General features: G+C 44.1%; 1 protein-coding gene across 1 annotated transcript in view; it reads left to right on the top strand.

Annotated features, from left to right (window-relative positions):
* Window positions 1–686: 686 nt before the first annotated feature.
* MAML1 (mastermind like transcriptional coactivator 1) overlaps window positions 687–21,174 on the top strand; it is a 43,053-nt gene continuing 22,565 nt past the window's right edge. Inside the window, exon 1 of the mRNA XM_042932602.1 lies at window positions 687–1,335. Coding sequence (XP_042788536.1) covers window positions 982–1,335 — 354 coding nt within the window. The 5' untranslated portion in view covers window positions 687–981. The remainder of the gene's footprint in view (window positions 1,336–21,174) is intronic.

Here is a 21,174-nt window from a genome sequence, read left to right as displayed (position 1 = left end):
TATAATACTAGAACGTAATTGTCCCTGGTTGGATTATTTGAGTGACTCAATTTTACCTAAGCCATCATCCTTTAACTGTCAGGCCAGGGTCCCTGGGGTTTTTTTTGTTTGTTTGTTTTTAAGTAGGACTTTTGAAACTTGTTCAAACTTTTATATGAAGTGGAAATTGACAGTCCCCGTGATTCGTAATGGTGCTAGAAGAAAGCTCTTCCAGCACAGCACACTCGTGGACAATTCTGACCAATTATGAGGCCGGATGTAAGCAATGCGTCGAAAAACAGCTGACGTTGAAAAAGCGTGGCTACTTTAGAGTTCATCAAAACAATTCAACAAGGCTGTAGGAGAAGAAAATGGTGAAGCGCTGCAGTGCCAGGCAGGCGTCTGGGTCAGGCAGTTACGCCTCGCGGACTGCCCCTTTTCTCCGCGGGCCCGGAAGGGCCTGAGGGCTAGGGGTGGTGTTTAGGACCGGCTCCTGTCGGTCATACTTGGCTCGGTGCCCAGCACTGAGGCCCGCCCAGGGGCTTCCCTCCGCCCCTCACTTGAGAGTTCCTTTTAAACTCTTTCGGGAGCCCCAGCGCGCCTCTTGCGTGCTAGCCCCCGCCCCTCGGGCGGCCCGCTCTTCCTGCTCTGATTGGCCACAGTGCCTGTTCATCAGCCGTGACGCCGGGGTCGCCTGCCGGGGCCCCGCCCTCTTCCGAGGGCCCTGAAAACAATTTTAAGATGGCGGCGGCGGCGGCGCGGAAAACAATGGGGCCGGGGCGGCGGGGACAGGCCGAAGCCTGAGGTGGGCAGCGAGCGCCGGCCCGGGTCGGGCCGAGCGGGGCCGGAGAAAGACCCGCCGCCGCGCGCGAGCCCGCTCCGCAGCCCGTGGGGCCATGGCGCGGCCGTAAGGCGGCCGGGCCGCCGGCGGGGAACGGAGCCCGCAGTGCCAGCCGGCTCCGAGAGGCCCGCCCCGGGCCCGGCCCGTGCAGCCCGCGGCCCATGGTGCTGCCCACCTGCCCCATGGCGGAGTTCGCGCTGCCGCGGCACAGCGCGGTCATGGAGCGCCTCCGCCGGCGCATCGAGCTGTGCCGGCGCCACCACAGCACCTGCGAGGCCCGCTACGAGGCCGTGTCGCCCGAGCGCCTGGAGCTCGAGCGCCAGCACACCTTCGCCCTGCACCAGCGCTGCATCCAGGCCAAAGCCAAGCGCGCCGGCAAGCACCGGCAGCCGCCCGCCCCGGCCCCGGCCTCCGCCCCCGTCCCGGCGTCCGCCGCCGCCCCGGTGCCCGCCGCGCCGGCCTCGGCCCCGCGCCTCGACGCCACCGACGGGCCCGAGCACGGCCGCCCTGTCGCGGTGAGTAGGGCGTGGGGAGCAGCCACTGACTGCCCCTGACGCCGCCTGGCCGCTTTGAGACTTCCCCAGTGCCCACAAATCCTCGGGTCTGGCTCGGGGGAGGCTGACATGGCAGGGACTGAGAGGTTGTCATCTGCGGGAAATGGCACTGTGGCATTACTTTGGGAAAACATGACCGTAAGGACCTTATTCACATTAAGGCCCCGGCTGGGAAGGCTGGTGAACGGTAGCTGAAAGGTGGTTCTTCCAAACCCGATTCTGAGATTTTGATAACTTTTGGGGGGAACAGACTGGCAAAGTGTTGCCTCTGATAGTGACCTCATTTATTCTGCGAATGTTTATAGGGTTCTTGCTCTTTGAAGAGTCAGGGCTTACATATGGAAATAAGTCGGCCTTCAGTTGTCTAAATCAAACTGTTCTGAACGGAAAAATCCAAAAATCTTGGGAAATCGAAATAAAAGGCATCATACTGCTCGTGAGTTGCAAGACAATATTGCGTATTTAGGCAATCCAGAAATTTGTGAACTTGTGATTCCAGCAATATTGTTCACAATTCCCGTTTTATTTTATAAGCCTATTTAAAATCTTTGATAATATTAAGGAATTTGTTGGTTAGAGGTTTACCTCCCTGAAACTGATTTATGAAAGGAAGACAATTAAGAGGTGATTTTTGTTGTTGTTTTCTTGGTAACTTAAAGTTTAAAACAAGTGTTTAAAATCGAGTTTGTTCTGTGTGTTTTTAAAAGTTGTGCCTTTGTTACCTCTCAGCTAGGCTATTGCTGTACTCTTCTCTAGTCTTTAGGTCATTAGTCTTTCTTCCTCTCTAAATGCTGTGGTTCCTATGCTCTGGTTGAATTCTTTTCCTTATTCTCTCCTACACTGGGCTGCTGGACATTTCATTGCTTATTGTATCAAGATTAGTCCAGTCTTCTGACCTCCCTTTTCCTGTCTGTAAATTGTGGATGTGTTTAGTTTCTTAACCTCCAGGATTCTTATAAGACTCAAGTGAGTGCAGATGTGAAAATATTTCTTAAACAGAAAAGCTGCTGCCTACAGGACCCTTCTCCCCTCTAAGAATCCTCTCATTCTTCAGCTCATCTTCCTCTTCTTTAGAGCTAGTTTCAGACCATCCTAACTCACAATCAGATTCTTCTTTGTCCAAACATTTACAAAAGGTATCTCCACTATTTATTTTTAGCACATAGTGGTGCTACTTTAGGTCATGTCTTGCTAACTAGACTGTAAGCCCTGGGAGGCAGGCAGGGAGGGGTTTGGCTCAGAGTCCTGTACATGTCTTAGGCCCTCAGCCTGTGTTTGTTGAGTGACTGATACTAAATTTCATAGTACTTTACTCAGTAATCTATGGTCTTATGCACTAATCTCAAAAAGCAAAATGGCTTAATTTCATGAGCCACCTTTACTAACGACTCTTGTTTTAAGGAAAAGCCTTTAAGAGTAGTGGGTAGTCATTCCAATTTAAGTAAACAATGAAAGCTCATAAAAATCCTAGTTTTATACTCAAAATAGTTGCCTCGAACACCCTGTAGAAAGTACATTAGTAGTGAGAGAAAGAACTTGGATCCTGTATGTTATTTTTAGTCCTGATTTACTGAAAAGAAATTAGGCCTGCTGTTTGAAGAGAAATAATTCTGAGTGTTAGAACTTGAATCTGGCTTGTCAGTCATTCCTTTGGGATCAGATGTGCCATGTTATGTTGATGTCTTATCACATTAAACCTTGACCCCTGGATTTCATGAGTTTAAACTTCAGAGTGGAAGTGCTCTTCCACCTCCCTACTAGGAAGGGGGGACCCTTTTCACTTTAGTCCACAACTGATTCTAGCTGAGCTCTTCAGCCTCGATGGGGTCCTAGTAATGGAAGATCAGTATCACTAAGGAAAAAAAAACAGTGTTTTCCCTTCTAATGGCTCCTTCGGTTCAGAGAGGAGAGTGTCCTTGCTTGAATAGGACTTTGGTTTGGAGAGAGAGCACAGCTTTTCACAGAGAGATGGAGAGGAGAAGGTGCCTCTTGGTCATTGTTATCTTTGACAGTTCTATTATGTGTACTTGATCTAATTAATGTCCCTTACATTGGGAATATGATCAGTTCTTTTTTTCCAGATATACTGTAGTATTGTTAGGCAGCTGTTTCACAGCCAGAGTTACCATCGTCAGCAAACCCTTTGTAAAACAGAAAAGGGATCAGATAGATTTTGCCTTCAGGTTTTTTTCCTTTCTTAGGAAGTCCTGCAATAGCAGGCTTAACCACTATCTGCTTATTCTGTTAAGGATGGTTCAGAAACAGTGCTTCAGACTTTTTTCTATTCTACTTGTCAAGGAACAGCTATTAGGTTTTCTTTATACTGTCTGTGTATTAAAAACCAGATTGTTTTCTAATGACAGGATTGACTTCTTTTTATTGGGTATGCTAGATTATAGGGAATTACCCAACCACTTGATACAAGCATTCATTCTGTGATGAGAATAGTCTTATACATTAGCTTGAACATTTTCTTTTAGTAAAAGGCTGTAAAAGTTTCTGCCTCATCCCTTTATCCATCATTGTTACACTTTTGCTGCTTATTCCTTCAGTAGTTGTGAAAGTCTGTAGAGAAGTTTGACAGTTGCATGCCAGCCATTTGGGGCAGTTGCCTTCCCTGCTTAGTTTAGGTGTGAAAACTTTCCCTCTTTTTAACTTTTTATTTGTACATAATTTGAATACTTTTTTGACGTTTACTATTAATTTATTTTGAGAGAGAGAGAGAGCACGCGCGCAAGTGAGCACAAACGGGGGAGGGGCAGAGAGGGAGAGAGAATCCCAAGCCGGCTCCACACGGTTGTCACAGAGCCCAGTGCAGGGCTCGATCTCATGAACCGTGAGGTTGTGATCTGATCCGAAATCAAGAGTTGACGCTTAACCAACTGAGCCACGACACAAATGGTGCAAAAGACCTCTCTACACCCTTTACTTATGTTCTGCCCATTATCACTGTTGTGCTCCATTTGCTTTATCGTTTCCACACACACTCTTTCTCTCCTGTTTCCATCCATCCATCCATCCATCCATCCATCTCTGTCTTTCTGTCTCTCTTAAAACCTTTGTTCTCTGAACTGGATGAGAGCACTATGTGCATACCATATGGCTCTCTACTTGCAGACACCCCAGTGTGTACCTTCTAAGAGTTAAGAAAGACTTACAAAATTTTAATAATAATTTGGTAGAGCAAACTAATGCTAGAATTATGCAGATAACAAATTACTTACAGGGAGTAGATATTTCTGAATGTAAAACAGACATTGTGCTGTAATCATGTGGGATGGTTTTAGAGAAAAGATGACTAATGTGGCTTTAGGATCCTATTTCTTCCTATAACATCCAGGACCTTGTCCTGGCACTCTTTCCTTTTTTATCTTCAGTATCCCCTTTCCCACCGGGTCCTTCCCTTCAGCGTGAAAACATGGGCAGTTATTCTCCTTGCTTTTGTCTTTTCTCACCCTCAAAATAGTATTCCATCTTTTTCCTTCCCTTTGCCCTTTCCCCTTGAACTTCCCATTTACTCATGAGCCCATTGTAATCTGCCTTTTACCTCTTCTACTTTTCCGAAGTTACCCCCCTTAAATGGCACCAAAGATGGAATTGCCAAATTCAGTGGCTTCTTAGTCATCATTCTTTTTGACTTCCTCCTTCCCAAGACTCTTCTCTTAGCTTCTACTTTCTTCTGGTTCTCTTTCCAGCTTTCTGGTTTTTTTCTGAGTCTCTTGCTTTCCTTATTAATTCATGCAACAAGTACTTGAGTGCCTACTGTGGGCCAGAGGAATATAGCAGTGAACAGGCAAGTTAAAACTCCCGCCTTCATGGAGAAAGAGATTGATAATTTTAAAAATTAATTTTTGTAGTATTAGTTATGCTAACAAAAAATTAAGAGAGTAATGTGATACTGGTGACTTACCTAGGAGCAACTTTAGATAAGATGCTTCGTCTTTATTTGGACCTGATTGACAGGAGGTCATCAGTCAGCTGAAAGTCTCAGAAAAGAACATTCCAGTTAGAGAAAACCACCAGCACAGTCTCTGAGACAGCAACCTTCTGAGCTTGCCTGAAGAACAGAAAGGAGGTCAGTGTGGCTGGAGCCACATGGCACTAGGCAGCTAGTATGAGAGGTAGGTGAGGACGACTAGATCAAGTGCAGTGGGGAGCAGTTAGGATTTTAAGAAGTGTGACTTGTTGTTTTTTATTATGTTAATTTTTGAGAGAGAGGATGAGCAGGGGAGGGGCACAGGGAGAGAGGGGGACAGAGAATCGGAAGAGGGCCCCACGTTGACCGCAGAGAGCCCAACGCAGGACTTGAACTCATGAACTGTGAGATCATGACTGGAGCTGAAGTCAGATTCTTAACCGACTGAGCCACCTACTGAGTCACCCCAGCGTGATTTATTTTTTAAGGGCCTTTCTGGTGCTATGTGGAGAATGCTTGGGGTGGCGTGCACAAGAGTGGATGCAGTTAAGGCTTTCGCAGGGGTCTAGACTAGGGTTGGTGGTAGTAGTGGAGACAGAGAGAAGGAGATGGGTTTGGTACAGCTCCCAAAGGGAGAGGTGACAGGGCTCAGTGATGGGCCAGATGGATTTGGGGGGTGGCGGGAGAGTGGGGGAATCAAGGGGAATCCTAGTGTTTTGGCTTGAGAAGCTTTCTTTGCACACTTTTTAGATAATGGGTGTTCCTCAGGTTACTCCATTCTCTACTCTTTCTGCTCAGTCATGTTTTCCTGGGTCATGTCATTGTTTATTTCATGGCTTCATCTACCACCTATAAAATAAGATTCTCTAAATCTCCAGATCTCTCTTCCAAGATTCAGATCCATATTTCCACCTGCCTACTGGACGTTTCCACTTTTATATCCCACATGTCCAAAATGGACTCTCACTTGTTTCTGCCAATCTTCTATTCCTTGTGAATATTTCCTGTAGCCCAGTCATCTGAAGTAGAAATCTGTCCATTGTCCACTCCTTTCCTGCACTTCCAGCTTTCCTTTGGTTGTTGGTTCAACCATTTTGAGCTCCTGCTGGGAGCCAGGAACCATCATGGTACTGGACCTTTGTCATGCAGCCTAATGGGGAGTAGGTGGAAAACTAGTAATTGCACAGCCATGTTGAGGGCTGCAAAACCTGTGGGAATACTGGAGAAAGGATGCCTCTCAGGTGAAGTTTGGAAGGCTTTAAAGATTTGAATTTTTTTTAATCGGGTTTTATTTACTTACTTTGTTAAAGTTTATTTTGAGAGAGAGGGGAGTAGGGAAGGGCAGAAGGGAGAGGGAGAATCCCAAGCAGACTCCATGCCCAGTGCAGAGCTCGACATGGGTCTTGATCCCACAACCCAGATCCATGACCTGAGCCAAAATCAAGAGTCAAGACTGACCGAGCCACCCAGGTACCCCAAGATTTGACTTTTAAACTAGATCTTAAGATTTTGCTGGGCACTTTGCTGGAAAGGTGTTCGATGGAACATTAATTTCACAGACTACTAACAGTTCTAGATTTGGAGAAACAAATTTAAACAAGTTACTTTTTTTTTAATTAAAAAAAAAATTTTAAGTTTATTTTTGAGAGAGAAGGGGAGAATGAGAGAGAGAGTGGGGGAGGGGCAGAGGGAGAGAGAATCCCAAGCAGGCTCCGCACTGTCAGCACGGAGCCCATTGCAGGGCTCCATCTCACGAACTGTGAGATCATAACCTGAGCTGAAATCAGGAGTCAGGCATTTAACCAACTGAGCCATACAGGAGCCCCATAAACAGTTTCCTTTATTTAGCGCTTTTCCAAACCTTTCATACACTAATATGCATAGGGACTTGACTTCATATCACAGGGCATCTAATAGGATTTTGATCCCTTTGGAAAACTAAGCAGAAGCACGAAATTGTGACATTGAGTAGTTCTTTGGATTTGGGGCTTTAAGTGCCAGAAGCTAGAAGGTGAAGCTGAAATGTTAAGAGTCTATGGTGAAAAGCCATATATTTGATACTGGGCATTTGGACTAAATAAATTTGCAACACTGTGAACCCCCTCAACACATGTTGACATCTAAAACTTTTCATCCCAAGTTTTTAAGCTTATCAAAAATCATAATGCATTCATTGTGTCGATTAACTGTATACTAAATTACTATAACTCGATTTATTAAGTGAAATATATGAAATAAGAAATGTACACTATGCTGACCAACTTGGATGTAAATTTAAAAAAAAACAAAAAAATAAATTTTAAAAATTAAAAAAAAATGTATTTAGCATAGAGCCTTCTAAGTGCTACATATGTTCAATATGAGTCAACTATTTTAAAAAGAAAAGACAGAAAATGCTATTTATAGTTTCAGGGATGTAACTTCCAGAGAATTATAAATATTAACATTTAAAAATAAAATGGTTACATCACTTTTTAAAATGTAGCCTGTGGAATCTAAATACCTTAGCAATATGCTTTCATCAGCCATTTAAAGAATGCTTTTGGGGCACCTGGGTGGCTCAGTCAGTTGAGCTTCTGACTTTGGCTCAGGTCATGATCTCACAGTTCGTGGGTTTGAGCCCCACATCATGCTCTGTGCTGACAGCTCAGAGCCTGGAGCCTGTTTCGGATTCTGTGTCTCCCTTTCTCTCTGCCCCTCCCCCAATCGTGCTCTGTCTCCCTCTGTCAAAAATAAATAAACATTTTAAAAAATTACATTTTAAAGAATGCTTTTGTTGAAGTTTTATTTTTTTTTTAAGTTTATTTATTTTGAGAGAGACAGCACGTGCACTCGGGGAGGGGCAAAGAGAGAGGAGAGAGAGAATCTCAAGTGGGCTCCTTGCTGTCAGCACCGAGGTTGGTGTGGGGCTTGAACTCACAAACCATGAGATCATGACCTGAGCCAAAACCAGGAGTCACATGCTTAACCAGCTGAGCCACCCAGACGCACATTTCATAGAAATTGTAAATCCTTCCTTTTCCTCCAACTTGGATTTCTTTTACACTTGCCTCACATTGTTTTATTCTAACTTAATGTATGCTTTTTTAAAAAGTCTTTTTATTTTATCACACTGGCAAATTTCTTGGCAACAAAAAAAAGGTATAAAAATAGAAATTTAAGACTTTTCAATTTACTTTGACCATAAAGCTCTAGGGATATTTTTTCTCTTTTTAAGAAAGGTTAATTTATACAAAAGAAGAATATATGTAGCATTTATAAGATTGTGGGTGTTACATATTTCTTATTTCACTAAGTTTTGTTTTTTTTTTTTTTTTAATTTTTTTTTTTTTTTTAACATTTATTTATTTTTGAGACAGAGAGAGACAGAGCATGAACGGGGGAAAGGCAGAGAGAGAGGGAGACACAGAATCAGAAGCAGGCTCCAGGCTCTGAGCCATCAGCCCAGAGCCTGACGCGGGGCTCGAACTCACGGACCGCGAGATCGTGACCTGAGCCGAAGTCAGACGCTCAACCGACTGAGCCACCCAGGCGCCCCTAAGTTTTGTTTTTTTAGTGTTTGTTTATTTTTGAGAGAGATAGAGCTTGAGCGGGGGAGGGGCAAAGAGAGGGGGAGGGAGACACAGAATTCAAAGCAGGATCCAGGCTCTGAGCTGTCAGCACAGAGCCCAACGTGGGGCTTGAACCCACAGAACACGAGATCATGACCTGAGCTGAAGTTGAACACTTAACTGACTGAACCACCCAGGTGCTCCTTTCAGTAAATTTTAGGTTATAGTAATTTAGTACACAACAAACAACAAATGCATTATACATTTTTATAAATAATTAAGTAAAAAGAGTACAAGTTTATTAGAAATGTTTATCTTGGTGAGATGAATGAGTCTCCCCTGCCTCAATTTGTTCATGTAACCACATGTTCATGTAACCACAGGTGAATATTGTTGACAAAAATGAGAGTCCTCAATTCTGTTCCTATTTTCTGTTTTTATAAATTTAAACCCCAGAAATTCTTACATAAATGCAAAAGAAAGGAGGAAATTATACTCTTGGATCTAATTATACTCTTTGATCTAATGCTAAGTGAAATAAGTCAGTCAGAGAAAGATAAATACCATACGATTTCACTCATGTGGAATTTAAGAAAGAAAACGAGCAAAGGGGAAAAAGAAGGACAAACCCGGAAACAGACTCTTAACTATAGAGAACAAACTGATGGTTACCAGAGGGGCTGAGGCAGATGGGGGCAATAGGTGATGAGGATTAAGGAGTACACTTGTGATGAGCACTAGGTGATGTATGGAATTGTTGAATCACTATATTGTACACCTGCAACTAATATTACACTGTATGTTAACTAGAGTTTAAATGAAAACTTTTTTAAAAAGGAATTAGAAACATTTTGGCTTATGAAAGGTTTAATCTCATCATGAGTCATTCACTTACTCATTTACTGAGAGGTATAACAAAAAGTCTTTATCAAGTCTGATCAATTGATTATTGAGTAGACCTGTTTTTTGTTTTTTTTTTAGAGGTATCTTGTTTAACCTAATATTCTCAAAATTGGTTGGGTGAATCAAAATACTGTTCATTTTGATACACCTTTGTCAATACAGTATTTTTGATAAAATACTTCTGTTCTGCTTTAAATATATTTTCATCAAAACCTTCAAACTGTATCTTGTTTAATATATGAAAAGTGTGGAAAGTGTCTATCGTGTTACATAACTGGCAAAACCAATATTTACTGTCAAATTAATCAGCCAAATCAGACTCTGTGTTCTATCAGAAAAACTTAGACTATATTTTTCCAAATACACACATAATAACGTACATCCCCATGACTACCATCTCACTTCTGAATTCTAAGGAAGAGAGTTAAAGAGCATGGGGTGTTGTCATGAGTTTTGTCACCTGCATCAAATAACACATATTATCTTCAAATTTCTTACCTATGTTCTTTCTGCTTTCTCAGGAAGGATTCCTTCAAAAAGCTGTATGTATTTTGATTACTTGAGGTTGGAAGAATGATGTCTTTATTTTATTTTATTTTATTTTTTTACATTTTTTTTTAATGTTTATTTGTTACTGAGAGAGACAGAGAGACAGAGGGAGACACAGAATCCGAAGCAGGCCCCAGGCTCTGAGCTGTTAACACAGAGCCCAGTGTGGCACTCGGGCTCACGAACTGTGAGATCATGACCTGAGCCAAAGTCAGACGCTCAACAAACTAAGCCACACAGGTGCCCCAAGAGTGATGTCTTTAAATGGAAAATATCACAATTCCTGCTCCCCACTCTATGGTATGTCTGAATTTCAAGCACCCAGTGGGGTGCCTGGGTGGCTTAGTTGGTTGGGCATCTGACTTTGGCTCAGGTCATGATCTCACAGTTTGTGAGTTCGAGCCTGCATCAGGCTCTGGGCTGATAGCTCAGAGCCTAGAACCTGCTTTAGATTCTGGGTCTTCCTCTCTCTCTCTGAGCCTCCCCCACTAGCACTCTGTCTCTCTGTCTGTCTCCCTCTCTCTTAAAAAGAAATAAACATTAAAAAGATTTCTTTTTTTTTTTTTTTTTTTTTAAATAAAGCACCCTAGGGGTGCCTGGGTGGCTCGGTCAGTTAAGCGTCTGACTTTGGCTCAGGTCATGATCTCACAGTCCGTGAGTTCGAGCCCCGCGTCGGGCTCTGTGCTGGCCTCTCAGAGCCTGCAGCCTGTTTCAGATTCTGTGTCTCCCTCTCTCTCTCTGCCCCTCCCCTGTTCATGCTCTGTCTCTCTCTGTCTCAAAAAAAAAAAAAATAAAATAAACGTTAAAAAAAAAAATTAAAAATAAATAAATAAAGCACCCTAGCTCACAGGCCAGACATTGGCCATATGAGTGCTCAAGGCCCTAAGGTCAGTGGAGAACTGTTGTATGTGGCTCAGCAGAGCAGCAGGAGAGAATGGTGAACATTGGGAGCAGCATCAGTGGAACATGTCGTTGATGTGACATCTGGTACCATAGGAATGAAGCCCATGTGCCACAGTCTCAAGATCCCCCCAAGTACTTTGAATACAGTTCTTTTTTTCTTTTTTTTAATGTTTGTTTATTTTGAGACTGAGAGGGAGAGTGTGTGTGCGCGAGCACAGAAAGGGCAGAGAGGGCAAGGAAGAGAGAAAATCCCAAGCAGGCTCCATACTGCCAGCGCAGAGCCTGATGTGGGGCTCAAACTCACAAACTGTGAGATCATGACCTGACCTGAAATCAGGAGTCAGATGCTTAACCAACTGAGCCACCCAGATGCCTCTGAACGCAGTTCTTTGAAAATGGTCTAAATTCTGTTGGTGTCATTGCAAGTATCTTTCCCCAGTCTTGTAATGTCTGACAGCTCCTTGTTCAGAATTCTGCCAATGTGTCATCTTTTCCAGGACTCCTTATAAGTCCCTTCTCAAGCTGGGCTGGGCGCTCAACCACTGTCACCATCACACATTGAGCTTCAGTTAGTGTGTTTGCTGCTCTCCATTAGACTATGAGCAAACTGAGAGCAAGACCAAGAGTCTAGCACCTGCCCCATATTTGATAGTCAGCAGACGTTTATTCAATGAATGTTAATGATACTGTGGATGGAGCTCTGAACTGAGAATCATAAGCTGTATGTTTTTAGGCTGGGATCATTTCAGAAGTGGAGTTGGTAGAGGTTAAGACTGTAGGCCCTGATTTGCACTCCCATGTTCATTGCAACATTGTTCACAGTAACCGAGAGGTAGAAGGAACCTAAGTATCCATCAGCAGAGGAATGAAGAAAATGTGTATATGTACAATGAAACAGTATTCAGCCTTAAAAAGGAAGGAAATCCTGTCATATGATAGAACAGGAATGAACCTTGAGAGCATTATGCTAAGTGAAATATGCCAGTTGCAAAAAAGGCAAATGCTGCATGATTCCACTTGTATGAGATATTTTAAATAGTCAAACTCTTAAAAATAGAAAATAGAATGGTAGTTGCCAGGGGCTGAAGGGAAGAGAATGGGGGAGCTGTGTTGGATACAGAATTGGATACAGAGTTTCAGTTTTGCAAGATGAAAAAGTTGTAGAGATTAATTGCACAACGTGTACTGTACACTTAAAAAAGGTTAGGATTTCATGGCATATTTTCTGATATGAGTTTTCACCACAGTTTTTTAAAAATTAGCTACAAGATTAAAGCTATGGTTTAACAAACCATATGCCCTGAAAATTTCTAGCAATTTAAGGGATTCCTTTTTTTTTTTTTTTTTAATGTTTATTTATTTTAAGAGAGAGAGCACAAGCAGGGGAGGGGGTGAGAGAGAATCCCAAGCAGGCTGTGAGCTGTCAGCACAGAATTCAACACAAGGCTCAGTCCCACAAACTGTGAGATCATAAACTGAGCCTAAATCAAGAGTCGGATGCTTAACTGACTGAGCCACCCAGGTACCCCGCAATTAAAGGATTCTTATTTAAGGGCATATAAGTGAAATTGGAGCAGAGTCATTTAAAAACCAATCAAGGAGGGGCGCCTGGGTGGCTCAGTCCTTTAAGCATCCGACTTCGGCTCAGGTCATGATCTCACAGTCTGTGAGTTCAAGCCCCGCGTCAGGCTCTGTGCTGACAGCTCAGAGCCTGGAGCCTGTTTCGGATTCTGTGTCTCCCTCTCTCTCTGACCCTCCCCTGTTCATGCTCTCTGTCTCAAAAATAAATAAATGTTAAAAAAAATTTAAATAAATAAATAAATAAATAAAAACCAATCAAGGAAAGATGTAAGATTCTGTGATCCTCTGCTTAAATCTAAAACAAGGAAAAACTTCATATGTGTGTCTCTTTATTGCTATAGTTCATCTTTATTACTATATAGTTAGTTATGAGTAAAAATTTGTAATCTAAACAAAACTAGAACAAGTATGTCTTCCCTGTGTCTCAGGGAAAGAAGGTAGTTCGAGATTTGCATACAAAATGGATGAAGCTAGTTATGGGCCTGGAATCAAAAAACCTGAATGCAGTGATTGTTTTGGCCTAAAGTAATTGTATAACTTAAGGCATGGCACTTATTCTGTCTTGCTCCAACTTCCTCATCTTTATAAGATGTTAAGGAAAAAAAAAAAAAATTCTAGGAGACCAGAGATTGTAAACTAAGTGGCAAAGTGTACCTCCAAGCAGAAAACCCATACTAGCACAGTCTAGGCTCTGAGGGATGTGGTTCAGGGGAAGAAAACTAGGGTGGTTTTTTTTAAAGCCAGAAGACCACAAACCATCTCTTCCCTGACTGGAAAGCAAAGACTTTGTGTTGCTGATTGGCTAGTGATAATCAGGACCTTTCCATTAAGGAAGCCCTGGACTGGCTGGAGGTGGTCTACTATATAAAGGGGCAGCCACGTTGGGATTCCACCTTGAGCCACCTCTGGTACTTCTGTGTGATGTGCCTAGCATGGGGTCATGGCATCCAGTTGGATCTGCTTTGGTACAAGTGGTCAAGCTTGTCATGTCAAAAGAAAAGTTTAAAAGGACTGGACTCTTTAAATATATTGTCATTTAGTCTCCACAACAATCTCACATGGTAGGTATTATTGCATTCACTTTCACTTGTAAGGAAAGGGAGACTCCTAGGTTAACATGCCAAGGTTGCCAGCTCAGTGGTAGGACAAGAATTCAAACCAAAATCCAGTACCAAAGCTGTTTATCTTTCCACTATGCCATTTAGGTTGTGCAGATAAGATCATACATGGGAAAGAAGTTTACAAAAATTAGGTTTTTTTGGGAAACAAATTGCCGGTTAATACATTATCTAGTATAGTAAAGACACACCCTGTCGGGCAGAGGGGCATATATATCAGAATTACTTGGGGGCACTCTTTCATTTTTAAGTTCATTTATTTTGAGAGCCAGCGTGAGCAGGGGAGGGGCAGAGAGAGAGAAACCCACGCAGGCTCTGCTCTGTCATTGCAGAGCCTGATGCAGGGCTTATGATCTCACAGACCACAAGATCATGACCTAAGCTGAAATCGAGAGCCGGATACTCAACCAACTGAATCACCCAGGAGCCCCTGCAGCACTTTTTAAATATACACCTACTTGCTTATTGATGCCCTCCCTCCTCCGCCTGTCCCCTGACTTTTATCCTTTATCACTGCTAAAACAAGTTGCTGTTACCTTTGGGAGTATGTCATAGCCCTTAGTGGTAGGGGGGTCAGTTCAGTGTTTGGTCTCAGTTCTTCACTCTGTAGATCATATTATAAACCCACACCCTTGGCATAGCTTCATAGCAGACAGAGTATACCTATCCATCCCTTGATTTGGGGCTCGGACATAGGACTTATTTTGGCCAATGAAATACCATTGAGAGAGATTAAGAGGATGTATTACATTTATGGAACAAGAACTTTAGAAAATTCAGAAAGCAATTTTCTCAAAAAGTAAAGTAAAAAAGACAAAACAGAAAATAGAAAAGAAAACAAGAGGACAGTGTATGAAGTCCAACAACTGAATGATAGAAATTACAGAAAGAGGGGCACTGGGTGGCTCTGTCAGTTAAGTGTCTGACTCTTGGTCTCGGCTCAGGTCACGATCTCAGGGTTTGTGAGTTTCGAGCCCTGCGTTTGGTCCTGTGCTGATGGCACAGAGCCTGCTTCGGATTCTGTCTCTCCTTCTCTCTGCCCCTCCCCTGCTTGTGCGTGCACGTTTTCTCTCTCTCTCTCTCTATCTCCCAAAATAAACTTTAAAAAGAAATTACAGGAAAAGAGAAAACAAGGTAGGAAATGATTAATAAAGTAATTTGAGATCTGAAGGACATGAGTTGCTAAATTCAAAGGACACACTGTGTGCTCAGCAGTGGGGAAGAAAATAGACTCATACCAGTCATAAAATTTCTGAACGCTGAATTTAAAGAAAAGATTAAGCTTCTAGGGTAGAGAATATACTGGGTCACATATCAAGTATCAGAATCCCTTTGGACTTCATGACAGCAACGTATGAAGCAAAAAGACAGTGCTTTCCAAATTCTGAAGGCAAATGATTACCAACCTAGAATTCTAGACCTAGCCAAAGTATACAAGAATGACTATAGAATAGTCATTTTCAGAGATAAAGATTTTTAAAAATTTAACTGCTACACATCCTTTCTCAAGAAGCTACTGCAAGATGTACTCCACCAAATTGAAAGGATAAGTCAAAAAAGAGTAAGACATGAGGTACAGAAAAGAGGAGATCCAACATAGAAAAAAAAGAAGAGGGAATCCCTTGGAGGATGGTAAAAAGTGATCCCGGGACAGCAGTTCTGCACCAGATGTGGAGGGTAGCTGAGCAGTCTTGCCTCCGTGTGACGCAAGAGACAGGCGGTCATCGCTAAGACACAGGGCCCCCACACATTTCCACTGGACCATCCTCTTAACCCAAAGACAGAACACCTAGGAGAGCTTGGCCCAGATTCTCATCCATGTGCTGCTGAGGGTCTCTCCTCGTGCTCTGCTGAGGACACACGTATCACTCCTGGAAGTTCTCAGCTTTTCCCTGAGAGCCAGAGGGACATGGCGGGCTCGGAAGTGGAAAGTACAGGGCAGGCCATTCCCTCTGACCATACTTCTGTCGAGTGCCCGGTGCACACCTCAGCCTTGCCAGGCACCCGGCTGTGGAGAGCCCTGTGTTTCCCCAGACTCCCTTGTGACCTTGCTTGCCACTTCCCCAGAAGGGGCCTTGTCAGCTCCCAGCAAAGGGGAAGTCAGCCCGCGACCCGGAGAGTGCTCTCCTCACCCTCTCTTGGAGCCTCTGTCCAGCGGGGACAGTGCTGCCCTCTCCTTGCACAGCTCGTGTGTGCTTGCCTTCTGTTTTTGAGACTAAGGTGGTATATTGTTTGGGGAGAGATTATGTGAAGGTGGTAGAACTATAAATAAAATCCAGTAACACAGAACCAGGGTATTATGTCTTGTGGGATGAAGAGGGAGGGTACAGAAATTTATAAGGAGAGCTTCTCAGGCTTAATGTGCATATGAATCACTTGGAGATCCTTTTAAAATGCAAATTTCTGGGGCCACCTGGGTGGCTCAGTTGGTTAACTTCCTACTCTTGGTTTTAGCTCAGGTCATGAACTCAAGGTTTGTGAGTTGGAGTCCTGCATCTGCCTCTGCGCTGGCTGTGCAGAGCCTACTTGGGATTTGTATTCTCTCTCTGTCTGTCTCCCTCCCTCCCTCCCTCTCTCTCTGTCCCCCCTTCCTCCCTCTCCTCTCTCTCTCTGCCCTTCCCCCACTCTTGTGCGCGTGCGCTCGCGTGCTCTCTCTCTCTCTCTCTCAAAAATAAATAAAAACAAAATGCAGATTTCTAAGGCAGAGGTGGCAGAGACTGAGATTTGGCCAGGTGATGCCAGTTCTGTTGGTCCTGGGACCACACTTTGAGTGCCATGGTTCTAAAGTGTTTCTTGACCAGTTGGAAAATGGTGTTGGTTTTGTCATTATTCTTTGCACTGTTACGTATGCATATATGTATAATACCTGTCACAACAACCACATATGTTAATTGCAAAATAAAAATATGAGAAGAATATGTTGAGCAATAAGCCTGCAGACATAAACATGTCAACTCTTAAAAGCCTTACAAACTGTATTCGGGTTTTCCGGAGAAACAGAACCCTCATATATATATGGGGGAGGAGGATATTGATTGATTGGTTGGTTGATTATAATAAATTGGCTCATGCATTTATGGAAACTAACAAGTCCCAAGATCTGCAGTTGGCAAGCTTGAGACCCAGGAGAACCAGTGGTGTGGTTCCAGTCCAAATGTTGGCAGGCCTGAGACCCCACAAAGAGACAGTGTTTCACTTTTAGTCCAGAGGCAGGAAAATCTTTGTCTTAGCTCAGGCGAGCAGGCAGGAAGAGTTCCCTCTTAACTCCATCTTTTTGTTCTAGTAGGCCTCAACTGACTGAGGGCAATCTGCTTTACTCAGGCTGCTGATTCAAATGTTATTTTCATCCAGAAGCACCCTCACAGACACACCCAGAATAATGTTTGGCCAAATAAACATTTGGGCACTCTATGGTCCAGTCAAGTTGATGCACAAAATCAACCATTGCACATACCATGGCAAGGAGCTTGCACTTGATTGTATGTACTGTGGAGAGTATATGATGTATGTACTGTGCACTTGATTGTATGTACTGTGAAGAGCCAGTTAAAGGATTTAAATAACTGTGAATGATTGAGTAAATTTGTGCCTTAGATAATGTTTGCAGGGGCACCTGGGTGGCTCAGTTGGGCATGTGCATCTTGATTTTGGCTCAGGTCAGGATCTCACAGTTCATGGTTATGAGCCCAGTCCCTTACCACCTTCTGCGCTGACAGCCCCAAGCCTACCTGGGATTCTCTCCCCTTCTCTCTTCGCCCCTCCCCCACTAGTTCTTTCTCTGTCTCTCAAAATAAAAACAAACATTAAAAAAAACCAAAACTTTGCAGTGGGTGAGTAAGGATTGGGGGTGAACATAAGTAGTAGAGAAGGGCTATTTTATTGGTCTAGGCAAGACATAACTAGGAGGAACTAGAAAGTGGTGGTGTGGAAATAGGAGAAGGCCGGATTCCAGAGATATTGAGATGGTAAAATGAACAGGCTATGGTGATTGGTTGATTGAAGATTTAGGGATGAATTCTGATTCGTCAAGAGTTTCTGATTTTTGAGATTTGGTTTCCTGATCCCGGATCAGGAGAGTCCCTGCTGGGCTAGGAGTAGCTGAGAAATTGCATTTAGCCACGTGGGCCTCATTGGTGACCTTCCCAGAGCAGTTGTAGAGGAGTGGCAGGGGACATCAGACGTGGAGCTAACCCACAGCTCCAAATATGCCGAGGTCTTGAGCTGCAGCCCCTTTGGAGCCTTGCCTAATAGGTGTACTGTTAATGTTGCATTAATTCCATTTATGGTTTCTGCCTCAAGTTGCCTCAGGTTGTCTATTTCACCTCAGTGTTTTTATTCAAGAAAGTTTAGAATCTGTGTGATAAGTTGGTGTGTTACAACTTGATCACATGCATGTGCTACACTTGATCATATGATGAAGTCTGTATAAGTCGTTATGTGGACAGTTCAGAATTTATGTGAGTTCTGGGTATTATGCCAGTCTTCAGTATGGCAGGCAGCCAGCCTCCCCGGGAGCTGTGACACTGCAGGTGGATGTGTGTAGCTCACACCCCACACTGCTCTGTACTATGTCTTCAGAAGTTGTCACACACACACACACACACACACACACACTGGCACTGCTTCTGAGCTATAGTTACCTCTGATCCTCTTCCTCTTTGCTCTGCTTACCCTCTCCAAGACTTAGTTCCCTTCCCTGTGAAATGGTGAAAACAACACCTGCTTTGCAGAGTTGCTAGGCCTTGCACAGAATAGGTGCTTAATAAATGGTTGCTCTTGTTGGTTTAGGAGCTATTATGTACGTATGTATTTTAAAGTAACGCACCCAACTCAAACTCATGACCCTGAGATCAAGAATCTCTTATGACTGAGCCAGCCAGGCCACCCCTAGGAGATTTCTTCATAAACGTTTGTTTATGTGTTGTTGTTAATCAGGTGTGAACTTTTGCCAGAAGATCTTGCCAACCATGGGATGTTGTTTTGGTTTGGCAAACTAGCCAGTCCCAACCAACAGGCAGAATTTAGGAGAGCTGTTTGCTGAACACTGGTGATAAGTCAGGTCTCATTCTGGTGCTGGAAAGACTGGTGCTGGAAAGACAGGTGAATGAGGGAGTGACCCTGCCCTAGGAGCTGACAGAGACAGATGCGGAGACAGCCATCACTGTGCTGTCATATGTACCACACCAGAGGACTGTACAAAAAGCTAGTGGCAAACTCTCCAGTCACCTTTGGGAGTTGGGGAGGACGGTAGGGTGTGGGTACTACGTGCTCTCTGCTGTTAAGTGCAGGGGGATGCCCACAGCTCCCTGTACTCGTGGCAAAACCGACTCTCTACCAGCCTCCATCCTTAACCGCACAGACCCATGGCCTCTCCCCATCACTGGCCTGAGAGTTCATCAGGACCTCTCTGCTGCCACCTGCCATCACTCACTGCACTCTAGCCACACATGGGCCTGCCAGGGACACTGTTCTCCCGGAGACCCTTGGGCCAAGCGCTGTCAGCAAACCTCAGCAGCTCCACTTTCAGCATACATCCAGAATTGGCCCCTTCACTACCACCCTGGTCTAAGCAATCTTTTTTTTTTTTTTTAACCTAGAATATTGCCTCCTTCTCAGTCTCCCTGTTTGCCCTAGCCCTCCTACAGTCTGCTCTCTGTCCAGCAGTCGGAATAATCTTGTTCTCCTGCTCAGTTTTCCATCTCACCCAAGGGAAAAGCCAACCCTTAGGCAGGGTCCACCTGGCTAGACTGCCCTGTGCAGTCTGGCACCCCTGTCCCTCCTGCCCTCTCTTGCTTTCACTCTCTTCCCTCTTCCAGGTCCCCTCTCCCACACCACCACGAGATACACTCCCCCTCAGCCTCTGTGCCACTCTTCCCCCAGCCTGGACCCTCTTCCAGAGGTGTAGCCATGGCACACTCTCTCATCTCCTGCTGACTTTGGCTCAAACTGCTCATGCTCTGTGAAGCCTTTCTTGAGTACCTTCTTTAAAATTGTAAGCCCTGCAAATGCCCTTTCTGTGCTTTATTTACTTGGGAGAACAAGCCAACTAGAATGTAGGTTCCAGGAGAGCAAGGGCTTTGTCTGTTTTGTTCTCTGCTGTATCCCTGGGGCCCAGATGGTGGCTGACTCAGTGAGCTCTCAGTAGCTTTTTGCAGAATACATTGAATAAGATCGTGAGAAGGAGTTTGGGAGAAACAGAAAGGAGGGGCAAGTTTGAGTACTTCAGTGAAGAAGCTGCCTGTGCAGAAGCACAAGGGGGCTTGGTGTGTTGAAGTTCAGCTTTCTGATGCAGGAGGGCAGGCTTTGAGGAGAGCCTTGTGTATGGTGAGGAGCCTGCTGCCTGAAGCAGGCAGCCAGGTCAGGGGTGCTTCCTTTTGTCTCAGGACTGTCCTAAAGACTTACATTCAAGGTCAGTTCCTAGAGCAGTGTTGTCCAGTACAGTAGCCACCGGCCACAGAGGGCTGTTACATGCTTGAAGTGTGCCTAGTCCAAATTGTATTGTGCCAAACATAAAAAACACTGAGTTTTGAAAACTTCTAATCAAAAAGGAATGCAAAATCTCTCCTTCTAAAATATTAATTACGTTTGAAATGGTAATATATTGGGTTTAAACATGTTATTAAAATTAGCTTCACCTGTTTATTTTTAATATGGTTACACCTGGAAGACTTGTTTAAAACTGTTTCCTGAGCCCGACCCCGAGTTTCTGACTCAGGGCATCTGGAGGAGGCCTGAGAATTGCATTCCTAGTAGGTGGTTCCCAGGTGATGCTCATGCTACTGGTCTGGGACCACACTTTGAGAACCAGTGCTCTGAACAAAATATTGAAGTTATTTTTGAGGTGAGCAGGGGAGGGGCAGGGAGAGAGGGAAGCAGAGGATCCAAAGCGGCCTCTGCACTGACACCAGAGAGCTCGATGCGGAGCTTGAACTCATTAACCATGAGATCATGACCTGAGTCAAAGTTGGATGCTTAACTGACTGAGCCACCCAGGCTCGGGGAGTTGTTTTGTTTTTTGTTTTTTTGAAGTAAGCTCTACACCCAGCGTGGGGCTCAAACTCCTGACCTCTAGATCAAGAGTCACATATTCCACCAACTGAGCCAGCCAGGCACCCCTGGAGGGGAATAATTTGAAGGGAGAAAGTCTCAGATGAAGCAGATCCAAAAGAAGTAGGAAGGTGCAGGTGAGAGCAGTTAACATTTGCAAGGAGAGATGTTTTCCTCTCAGAGAAGAGGGAGAGAATTAAAAACTCTAGGAAGTTTTGAGATGAAAAAGAGG

This window comes from Panthera leo, chromosome A1 (assembly GCF_018350215.1).
Source record: "Panthera leo isolate Ple1 chromosome A1, P.leo_Ple1_pat1.1, whole genome shotgun sequence".
NCBI lineage: Eukaryota > Metazoa > Chordata > Mammalia > Carnivora > Felidae > Panthera > Panthera leo.
The sequence above is the reverse complement of the archived record's forward strand: the minus strand, read 5'-3'. Positions and strand labels throughout refer to the sequence as shown.